Below are 10,430 nucleotides of genomic sequence, written 5' to 3' on the forward strand. Positions count from 1 at the left end.
GTACGCCAACCGAACCGCCGGCTAAGCCAGCGAACCACAAGCATCTCAACCTGGAAGGTTACCAAGGGACGTATTGCTTCATGCAGTATCCGTAAACTGGGGAAACAACTGAGGTAAAATACATTAGATGAGATACGCCAGTGGGTTTATACACCCAATGGCTCCTTGACCGTTGTCTTTGTCCTATGTCACAGATCCTTGGACGCGACTTCCCTTGCCATGTGGCTTGTGGAGCACTTGGGCGGATTTTAATTCCTCTCGTCATCCTGGCTCGCTAGATCCCGTCCGCCATTCCCGTCATGGAGTTGGCATGAAGGCCTAATAATCTATTCGTCCCCTCTTCAACCTGTTTTCTTCTCCATTTACACACGCACACGGAGTCCAACTTTTTTACTTAGCTGGCTGATGGGTATTGCCCACTGCGAGTCAGGGTGGGGGTTACGGAGCTATGACCAGATTCGGGTTGAATAGCATAGTGCAAGTATTCAATCCGCGCAGTCAGAACATCCTGTCCGAAGAGAGTCCTCCACACTGCCGGTCATTGACGTCATGATGTAAACGACGACGCGTAGCTGCCATAGGAGTCGCCATGATATTTATGGCACGGCCTTCAAGCGAAATGGTCGCTTTCTCGCTGTCCGACTGCCTTCCTGTCACTGCCCGCTCAGCCCTCACCAATGGCAAACATTCTGCCCCAAACCATGGAAAAAGTGCAGCACGCCGTCCTAGGCCCTCGCGGGGGCGACAAGGTCTCCGACCTGGGTAAGAACACAAAGGAGATGACGAACAAGATGCGCTTGACGACCGACTATGGCGTCAAACAAACCACTGCCGACGACTGGCTGAAGGCCGTCGATAAGGATCAGGCGGGCCCGTTGCTGCTCGAGGACCCATTTGCTCGTGAGAGGGTGTGTAATCTGACCTTTGGCTGGGCGTCTTCATTGTGGCCCTATTTCGGATGGCTTGACTGACGATCTCCCAGATTATGAGGTTCGACCACGAGAGGATCCCCGAAAGAGTTGTGCACGCCCGTGGCACTGGCGCCTTTGGAAAGTTCAGGGTGTTCGAAAGCGCTGAAGACGTGACTTTTGCTCCCGTACTGACCGACACATCACGGGAGACGCCGGTGTTTGTTCGCTTTTCTACTGTGCTCGGCAGCCGCGGTAGCGCCGACACGGTGCGTGATGTACGAGGCTTTGCCACCAAGTTTTACACCCAAGAAGGTATCTGGGATCTCGTCGGAAACGACATCCCGGTCTTCTTCATCCAGGACGCTATCAAGTTCCCCGATGTCATCCACGCAGGCAAGCCCGAGCCGCACAATGAGGTACCGCAGGCCCAGTCCGCACATAACAACTTCTGGGACTTCCAGTATAACCACACCGAGGCCACACACATGTTTATGTGGGCGGTAAGTAATGACCTGATAACCATGACCCAGACCCCAGGCATGTCGCTAATAGAACGAAACATTAGATGAGCGACAGGGCTATTCCGCGCTCGTATCGGATGATGCAGGGCTTCGGTGTCAACACCTTCACGCTCATCAACGCCAAGGGCGAGCGTCACTTTGTCAAGTTCACATGGACCCCTGAGCTTGGCGTCCATTCGCTGGTGTGGGATGAGGCACTCAAGCTTGCAGGGCAGGATCCAGATTTCCATCGCAAAGACCTCTGGGAAGCCATCGAAAACGGTGTATACCCGAAGTGGAAGTTTGGCATCCAGGTCATCCCCGAGGCCGACGAGCACAAGTTTGACTTTGACATCCTCGACGCCACCAAGATTTGGCCCGAGGATCTGGTACCGACCCGGTACATTGGCGAGATGGAGCTCAACCGCAACCCGGACGAGTTCTTCCCTCAGACGGAGCAGATCGCCTTTTGCACTAGCCATGTCGTCCCCGGCATAGGCTTTTCTGACGACCCTCTGCTCCAAGGCCGCAATTTCAGCTACTTCGACACGCAGATCTCGCGACTGGGCGTCAATTTCCAAGAGCTGCCCATCAACCGTCCCGTCTGCCCCGTCATGAACTTCAACCGCGACGGTGCCATGCGCCATACCATCACGCGCGGAACTGTCAACTACTGGCCCAACCGTTTCGAGATCTGCCCGCCCGCGAGCCACGAGGAGGGCGGATACGTCGAGTACGCGCAAAAGGTAGTGGGCATGAAGGCGCGCATGCGCAGTGAGAAGTTCAAGGAACACTTTAACCAGGCGCAGCTCTTCTGGAACAGCATGTCGGCCGTGGAGAAGAACCACATCATCAACGCCTTCATGTTCGAGCTGGACCACTGCGAAGACCCCGTTGTGTACGGTCGCATGGTGAAGCGGCTCGCCGACATCGACCTCGGGCTTGCGCAGACCGTCGCCGAGATGGTTGGCGGGGAGATACCCAAGGAGGGACGGCCCAACCACGGGCGCAAGGCGCCGGCGCTGAGCCAGACCGAGTTCCCCGCCGTGAAGCCCACCATCGCATCGCGGCGCATCGCAATCCTGATCGGCGATGGCTACGACCCAATCTCCTTCTCGGGCGCCTACGCGGCCATCACGGCCGCGCTAGCCATCCCGCTCGTCATCGGCACCAAGCGCAGCAAAGTCACCTCGTCGGACGGCAGCACGTCGGTCCAGCCGCACCACCATCTCGAAGGATTCCGCTCGACCATGGTGGACGCTCTGTTCATCCCCGGCGGCGAAGGGTCGGTTAGAACGCTGGGCAAGAACGGGCGAGCGCTGCACTGGATCCGGGAGGCGTTCGGCCATCTCAAGACGATTGGTGCCACGGGTGAGGCGGTCAATCTGGTGAACACGGCAATTGGACTACCGGAGGTGACCGTGTCAGATTCGGGCGAGGTGCACGATAGCTATGGCGTCGTGACGCTGCGGGAAATCAAGCCGGGCAGCCTGAGCGAGGCCGTCACCATCGCCAAGGGCGCCAAGGGGTTCTTGGAGAGCTTCTTCTGGAACATTTCACAGCACCGGAATTGGGACAGGGAGCTGGCGGGACTGCATACCCAGGTTGCGTACTAGTGCGGAATGGTTTGTTAATGACAATGAGGAGGAGGTTGTATGTAATGTATGTACATACCAAATGACGGGTTAGGTCGTCCAGTAGTTTACAGCGTGTTTTAGCCTTGTCTAAGCTGGTATGTTGGTCAGTTTGCTGTTGCCCGGGACCGGTCGAGTGCAGATGTTGGAGCAGCCAGGCGATGCCGAGTCTTGTGCAGATGGCAACAGGGTAACACTGTCATGCTAGGAGGACTGAGCCGAGCATAGCACCTTGACGCTACCCTCCGTTGTCCAAACAAGAGAGTCAATGGCGGTCAACTCGCAGTTCTTATCCCTGCACGCCCTTGGTTCAACAGCCAAGACATGCGGCAGCGGAGCGGAGCCTTCAGGCTGCCGTTCCTATTTACTGCTTCAGGAAACACGAACGCTTCGTATTCCTTGCGTGTACTAGACCGACAATTAGCGCTGGCCGACGTTATGCGACACCCAGCTCCACAAGAGCCATAATCTCCCCAAGAAGTACCTATAAAGGCCCCTAGCAAGCCATCCTGCCACGGAGAAAGAACTCACCCCCTTTCCTCGCCAAACCAAATCACCAACAACCCCTTTGCCATCAGAACTGAACTTACTTACCTACCACCATGGCCTCCACCATGGCCTCCACCGCGGCAACCAACCCCCCCTCAACCTCACCCTCCTCCCTCTCAGCCCTCGCTTCGTCCTTCAAAGCCCTGCACATCCCCGGCAACCCCCTGCTACTTGCCAACGTCTACGACACCGTCTCAGCACGCATCGTAGCCTCACTCCCCCAATGCCGCGCCCTCGCAAGCGCAAGCTTTGCCATGGCTGCCTCGCAGGGCGTTACCGACGAGCAGCTGACGCTGGACCAGAACCTGGCCGCGGTCGCGCCCATCGCGGCCGTGGCGAGAGAGCATGCCCTGCCGCTTACGGTGGATATCCAGGACGGGTACGGTGACCGGCTGGAAGAGGTTGTGAGAAGGGTGATTACTGAGTTGGGCGCTGTCGGGGTGAATTTGGAGGATTCGTGGCATGAGACGGGGGAGATGATGGATGAGGATGTGGCGGTTGAGAGGGTGAGGAGGGTGTTGGCGGTTGCACGGGGGTTAGGGGTGGAGGATTTTGTGGTGAATGCGAGGTCGGATGCGTTTCTTATGGGTGGGGAGATGGAGGAGTCAATTAAGAGGGGGAGGAGGTATCTTGATGCTGGGGCGACGACGGTGTTTGTGTTTTGGCCGAGGACGGCGGAGATGGTGGAGGCGGATGTGAAGAAAGTTATTGATGGGCTGGGGGGGAAGGTGAATATTGGGCTGAGGCTGGGCAAGGGGTTGACGAGTGCTGATGTCGCGAGGTTGGGCGCTGCGAGGGTGAGCGTGGGACCGCAGTTGTACCTTGCTGCTGTTGAAGCAGTTAAGGGTGCGGCGAAACAGGTGTTTGGGGTTGTTGAGTGATGGTGGTGCTCAAGTTGATGGTCCTGGATTTTATGGAGAAATGAAGCTGATCGAAGATATTGCAATAAATAACCCTAACCCTGAATCATCAAGATCGGGGCCATCCAAAAAATAACCACTCGACCCCACTCCTAATAACCAAAGCAACATATGTAAAACACTATGGAATTTATCACCAAACTTGGCCGTCGCAATCAGTTCGTTGCAGGTCGTTGTAGCTGGGGCATTGTAGCCGTCAATTTAGCAAAGGAGAAAAGTCCAAAAAGAGGGCCCCACCAGGGCTTGAACCTGGGACCACTTGCATATGCGGTTTACACCCAAAGCAAGTATGCTACCACTACACCACGAGGCCGATTTATTGAAAAAAGACAGTCGCAGTTTCATGCAATGGCGGCAGCACATGCAGCACATGAGCAAAGACGTGAACACATTTTATTCTCTTGGCAAGACGTGTTTCACAACTGCCTCCTCAACATCCACCATACAACCAACAACACATCCCATTTAGCACATCAATCCAAATCAGCACTGCTTCAAAGCTGTCCCATCCTTCAGCTCAGCTAACATTTCATCACTCGCCTTTTGCGAAATCATAAACGTCGACACGGCCGGGAAGATGCCAGGGATCCTAGCAAAAGCGCTCGCGTCCACCACGCGCAGCCCCTGGACACCCCTGACGCGGAACTTTGAGTCGAGCACAGCCATGGGATCATCATCCGCGCCAATCTTGTTTGTCGACGTCGGATGATGCCCAAAAGTCTGCTTATGGATCCAATCCTCGTCCTCCTTCCCACAATACCCATTCGCATCCGGCCCGCCCGGGCGCGTGCAGGGAGGCTCGACCGTGGTGATACCAATCCGCTGGTACACAGTCCTTATCCACGCGACGGTATCCTTCATAGCCTCAAGATCATACTCGGACCCAGTCGCATAATGGTTAAAATTGATCTCAGGTGTGTCCATCGGATCCGCCGACTTGAGCTTCACCCAACCCTTATTATTCACACTCGACCCCTTGACCATGCTGACACCATACGGCTGGCGCGGTTCAGCGGGCACCCGCACCGGATTGTCCGGCCAAAACCCCCGGAACAGGAACCCCTGCCCACCCATCAGGAACATATCCCGCTCGCCGTGCGCAGGGTGCTTGGTCTTGTACATCGCTACACCAGCAATACCCGAGCCGGCGCTGCCGGAGCCGACGATGGGCATTTCCTGGTTGTCCATCAGGTTCTGGCCTACGCCGGGGAGGTCTTTGATGACGGGGATGTTGAACTTGGCGAGCTCGGTCGCGTTGCCAATGCCGCTGAGCATTAGGAGCTGAGGGGAGTTGAAGGCGCCGCCGGATATGATGACCTCGCGCCGGGCGTAGGCGGTTCGCTTGATGCCCTGTGCGTTGGCCGCGCGGCGGTTGTCGCCTTTGTAGAGGGACTTGCCGAAGAGGAATTCGACGCCTGTGGCGCGAGGGGTGCTGCCGGTGTTGCAATTGGAGGTTGTGTCAAAGAGGACTTTTGTGGCGAGGGAAGTGAGGGATACGGTGAGATTTGCGCCGCCCCGGACGGTTTCCTGGATGTAGTCCCGCGAGCTGTATCGGTTTCCGTTGGCGTACTGGTGAGTCACCAACCCGTAGATGCTTGACGTCTGGTCGCGCGTGGAGCCGATCTCGTTCGGGTCCCGGATAAGGAGGTTGTTCATGGACATGGTCAGGTTCCAGTCTCTGGCATATGCCGCCATGACGCTGTTGCCGGCCAGGTTGCCTCCCGTCTGCCGGGACTGCGTCATGGTGCCCATGTTGGTCTGGAAGAAGCCGTCAAAGCCATGGTTTGCCGTGCCCCTTGCCGCGTAGTTGTTCTTCTCGATCTTGGTGAAGATCTTGTGCATGTTCTCGGCTCTGTGTCGAGATAACAGTCACTGTTAGTCTGGTCCCGCAACTCATGGTTGTGTTAACCCAAGAGACTCACCTCCAGCTGTCATCTCCCGTCACCTGTGCGTGGTAGTTCCAGTCACTGTCGCTGGGAAGCCAGCACACCATGGCGTTGATCATGGAGGAGCCTCCAAGGGTTGCCCCCCGTGGGTAATAGACGCCCAGGAGGGTGGAGCCCGCAGGTGCACCGCTTTGGCCGACCCAGTACCGGCCTTGGGGTGTCCGCCATGTCAAATGGGAGTAGGTGTTGTCCCTGGGGTCGCCTTCCGGGTAGTGCTTGACATAAAAGTCCCAGGTGACGGTTGGAGTGTATTGTCCAAATCCTCTTCCTGGATCACTATCTCCCGCTTCGAGCAGCAGCACCCCATATCCTGCCTTGGCAAGGTTGGCGGCGAGAACTCCCCCACCAGGTCCACTCCCTACAACAATGTAGTCGTAGACGGCGCCATCGGCCGGCGCAGTCTGGGCGGCGGCGAAAGGGCTATGGGCTAGGAGGGAAAGAGAGAGGATCCCTCCGAGCGTGCCCAAGGGACCTGCTTCTCCCCGAGTCGGGAACAGTTTCATGATGGCGGTCAGTTACACACCTAGCCCTGGTGGTCCTTGACAAACTTGAAGGTACGACCAGACTCAGGACAATCGTCAGTCTATATGGGAGTCGCCGTCACAGACTGCTGGCACTTTTGTATCTCCCCTGGACCGACCCAAAGCTACTGCACTCGGTCCCTTCCGAGTGCCCTTCCATTCTCGGCAACTTGTAGCCGAAAAGCTCAGGGGAGGGGTACTATCATAGATTTAGGACCTCGACTCAGTGACGAGTCAGATGAGGACATCCATAGATGCCAAGCCCGGAATTGGAGACCAGCCGCCGGATCAGATCCGAGAAGGGGGGCAGCCAATTTATTCGTATCTAGGTAGCTAGAGCGTTCATCGGAAATTATCCCACGAGCAGCTTCCAGACTCCTAGAGGAGGAGCTAGCAGGTTGACCCCAATGTCCCGTAACTGATGTAAGGTACGCTGACGTTTACTAGCAGCGAAAAGGGATACCAGTGTTGTCGTCTAAGTGTCTCTGGCATAGAGTACTAGAAAAGCGAGCTCCCTTCTTCTCGGGAACATGGAGCAGAGTGCCGGCCTCGTTCACCCTCGATTCGACCTGTACCAGTGGCGAGGCAACGGGCAGAGATTCACTGTCGACGCCAGCGGAGCTTGGAGCCCGCAACATGGGTCCTGTGCTTTAATATAGCAATCAGCCGCGGTGGGCTCTTATGAGCTTATTTAACACTTTGGCATGGAAAAGGTGGGGGAAGTTACATTTCTGCCGGGCCTAGAACCGCATTCAGTCCCGGTGTTGCACACAGCTGGCTGCTGATCCCTTCAACCCCGGCAGCAGCGTACATCACGATGAGTCGATGATGGTCAAGGCCAGAGTTTGGAATTAGTACTCTAGTACTAGTACGTACTAGAGTACTAGTACTAGTACAGGCTCAGTACTTGACTAGACTAGTACTAGTACTAGTACAGTACTAGACTAATCCAAACCCTGGACTCAAGGCCAAATAGCCGGGAGTCAAATATCCCTAGAACGCTAACATAATGCCAGTATGAGGGGTATTGGCAAATGCAATAAGTCCCTTGGCATCTCCTTCTGGAAATTTTCGGCCCTGAATTCACGAGCATGAGTGGCTGTCATTAGATGAGCTGGTGTGCTAGTCCAAGGATGGTGTAGTGACAACTGATCGTGAACGTAAGTGAGCGGGCTCTTCAAATGGAGAGTTATGCCTGAATCGGCAGTTGGCTCGATACTGGAGTCGAGTGGATTGCACGGTCCGTCGTCGCACTCGCGTCCCTGAGACCGAGAAGCGTACTCCCGGACATGCTCAGTGATAAAGAGGCAGGCCCAACATCTTAACGTGGCCACCTTATCATCCTCGCAGTCCTCCCAATACTCAATGCCAGGACCATCATAACGATCCCTCCGCTCGTACGGAATGATCGTCTTCACATACATCGTCCGTTCCATCTCCTCAGCCGCCAGCATGAACTCAACCGACGAGACGAAGTAAAACTGGAAATCGCTCATATAGTCCCCCATCAACTTAACGGTCTTCAAATGGAGCTAGTGTGTTTACCTGACCTTGGCCACAAAGCCACGAAGCTCCTACGGTAATAGGTGCTCAATATCAAAAAGGTAGATGCGCTCAATGAGGGGATAGGTAGCCAACGAACGGTTCGTTCGTCACGAGGACTCGGTCAAGTCGTGGGGCGACCTGGGCGGTTTTTGGAACACGGAGGCGGAAGATGCTTAGGTAGTTTGGCATCTTCCAAGCTCCCAACTTAGCCCAGCAGGCCCACCCGGAGAGGCACACCGCGACGGTCGCCCTGCTCCCCCGCCTGGATCTGTCTTCGCTCCCGGCGCTGTTCTGGCCCCTGCCGCTGTCCTGGCTCCTGACCTTCTTTTCCCTCCCGCCCTTGTTCTAAATCAGCATGAGCAACATGAACTGGCCGTGAGCCCCAGCGAGGGCGGCGAAACCTACCAGCAGCAGGTAAGTACCATGGTTTCTGCGAAGAGCTTTGAGAAGAGCTCAATAGGATCGCTGACAACTTAGTCTTCTACAGCAACATGGTGCGGGCCCGCAGCACTTTGGAGGATACTATGCCTTGATGCCTACTTCGGAGTGCGGGGAAGGCGGCGAGGGTTTCGATGAGGGGGTACTCATGGTTTTGGGGGATCAGGGTCGGCCAGATGTAGCTGGCTATGTAGAGCTTTTGTAACGTCTGAGACGCGGGGCCGAGGGCGCGGAGCGTGGGGGAGCCGGCAAGCTCCTACGGCTTCAGGCGAGCAATGTCGAAGAGGTATTAGTACGCTCAATCAGGGAGGAGTTAGCAAACAACTTAGTTGAGTGTAGGGCCGCCGTTGTAGTCGACTGGTAAATGGAGACATGTTGAACACTTGTATGAACTGCAAAGTACCTAGCTGCCTGGGATTACTGCCACTATAGCGGGAACATCGACAGCATCATGAATGCTTCTCAAAAGGGTATCGTCAATTTCAGGTACCAAGTAGCTTCGTAATATCCAAATCCGACACATATCAGAGAACCAAAGACGGTAAAGCATATCAACGAGACTGGCCAAATACAAAGCTCGAAAGCAAAACCTTGCCTTTCGCACAACTGCAATTGATGACTCAGCAAGCACGAACTAGATCCTTGCCCGAAGTTTTGCCGGCCAAGGACGTGTTCCCGTTCCCGGAGTGGGACCGGCTCCGTAACGGCTGCAAACGGCGCCGGCGACGGAGGCAGGAAGGCGTCACCCATTATACTTCATTCACACCCCATTAGGTCTCTCAGCTCGCACCCCGCGCATTCGCGATGGCGGTGCATTTCTGGCGCCAGGATCCCGTTCCCGGTTCGGAGACGCGAACCAACTGCGCCCGACCCTCGAGCCTCGGCGCTGGCCTTGCTGGCCTTGCTGGCCTTGGCTCGCTCATGCTGTCGTGGCCTCCTTCCTCTCCCTCCAAACCCCTGAACTCCCTTCCTCCTCACCTTCTCATCGTTCTTCCTACTCCTAACGCAATTCTCAACTCACCATGACGGTACAACGACAGTCGCGCTTCTCCGGGGCGGACCAGGAAAGCGTCAATACGCTCCTCCAGGCTTGCACGGTTAGTGCCATTGAGGAGGAGGGTAATGGGAAGCCCTTCGTTGCTCCGGGCACAAAGGCGCAGCGCGATAGAATATGGATAGCCTGGACCGAGTACGTCTTCTTCCCCTCCTTCCCAGGCTTCTTTAACCCAAACAAATCTCGACATAAAGCCTGGGGCAAATGTGCTGATGTGTTGCTAATTTCCATCATTTTTTGAAGTTTCTGTGAAGTTACTAGGAAGAAGAAGCCTCAATGTACAGGTATGGCGCTCTCCGAATATATCCGGCTCACCATCGAGCCCTAAAACTGATGCTAACTAAGTGAAGCTGTGGTGGTTTCGACTCCTGCCGCTTCTGGGTGCACTTCGCCCTGGATCCATCAAACCCAA

General features: G+C 55.7%; 4 protein-coding genes and 1 non-coding gene across 5 annotated transcripts; 3 read left to right on the plus strand and 2 right to left on the minus strand.

Annotated features, from left to right (window-relative positions):
* The first annotated feature begins 393 nt into the window (after nt 1–393).
* Nucleotides 394–3,385, plus strand: N656DRAFT_777625 (catalase-domain-containing protein). Its single transcript, XM_064814859.1, has 3 exons — nt 394–908; nt 983–1,411; nt 1,477–3,385. Exons 1-3 carry the CDS (start codon nt 678–680, stop codon nt 3,025–3,027), a joined length of 2,211 nt encoding a protein of 736 aa, XP_064671996.1. The 5' UTR covers nt 394–677; the 3' UTR covers nt 3,028–3,385.
* A 73-nt stretch (nt 3,386–3,458) lies between these two features.
* Nucleotides 3,459–4,478, plus strand: N656DRAFT_777627 (Phosphoenolpyruvate/pyruvate domain-containing protein; the record flags this gene model as incomplete). The annotated part of the gene is made up of 1 exon (XM_064814860.1): nt 3,459–4,478. Exon 1 carries the CDS (start codon nt 3,660–3,662, stop codon nt 4,473–4,475), a length of 816 nt encoding a protein of 271 aa, XP_064671997.1. The 5' UTR covers nt 3,459–3,659.
* A 264-nt stretch (nt 4,479–4,742) lies between these two features.
* On the minus strand, nt 4,743–4,827 carry N656DRAFT_t48. Its single transcript has one exon. It is a non-coding gene; the product is annotated as a tRNA-Pro (tRNA).
* Nucleotides 4,828–4,895: 68 nt separating this feature from the next.
* N656DRAFT_728888 (GMC oxidoreductase) lies at nt 4,896–7,191 on the minus strand. The gene is made up of 2 exons (XM_064812607.1): nt 6,437–7,191; nt 4,896–6,366 (listed from the first exon to the last, which is right to left on the minus strand). The coding sequence occupies exons 1-2, from the start codon at nt 6,961–6,963 to the stop codon at nt 4,998–5,000; spliced, it is 1,896 nt and encodes a 631-aa protein (XP_064671998.1). The 5' UTR covers nt 6,964–7,191; the 3' UTR covers nt 4,896–4,997.
* A 2,478-nt stretch (nt 7,192–9,669) lies between these two features.
* On the plus strand, nt 9,670–10,079 carry N656DRAFT_777629 (uncharacterized protein). The gene has a single exon (XM_064814861.1). The coding sequence runs from the start codon at nt 9,769–9,771 to the stop codon at nt 9,988–9,990; it is 222 nt and encodes a 73-aa protein (XP_064671999.1). The 5' UTR covers nt 9,670–9,768; the 3' UTR covers nt 9,991–10,079.
* The last annotated feature ends 351 nt before the right edge of the window (nt 10,080–10,430 follow it).

This window comes from Canariomyces notabilis, assembly GCF_033297395.1.
Source record: "Canariomyces notabilis strain CBS 508.74 unplaced genomic scaffold N656scaffold_6, whole genome shotgun sequence".
NCBI lineage: Eukaryota > Fungi > Ascomycota > Sordariomycetes > Sordariales > Chaetomiaceae > Canariomyces > Canariomyces notabilis.

What these genes read in the sequence shown, in the direction of transcription:
- N656DRAFT_728888 (XM_064812607.1), bottom strand. Translation starts at nt 6,963, where the DNA reads ATGAAACTGTTCCCGACTCGGGGAGAAGCAGGTCCCTTGGGCACGCTC. An exon ending in ACGGGAGATGACAGCTGGAG is followed by an intron (nt 6,367 to 6,436) that starts GTGAGTCTCTTG and finishes ATCTCGACACAG; the next exon opens with AGCCGAGAACATGCACAAGA.
- N656DRAFT_777629 (XM_064814861.1), top strand. Translation starts at nt 9,769, where the DNA reads ATGGCGGTGCATTTCTGGCGCCAGGATCCCGTTCCCGGTTCGGAGACG.
- N656DRAFT_777625 (XM_064814859.1), top strand. Translation starts at nt 678, where the DNA reads ATGGCAAACATTCTGCCCCAAACCATGGAAAAAGTGCAGCACGCCGTC. An exon ending in ACCCATTTGCTCGTGAGAGG is followed by an intron (nt 909 to 982) that starts GTGTGTAATCTG and finishes ACGATCTCCCAG; the next exon opens with ATTATGAGGTTCGACCACGA. An exon ending in CACACATGTTTATGTGGGCG is followed by an intron (nt 1,412 to 1,476) that starts GTAAGTAATGAC and finishes ACGAAACATTAG; the next exon opens with ATGAGCGACAGGGCTATTCC.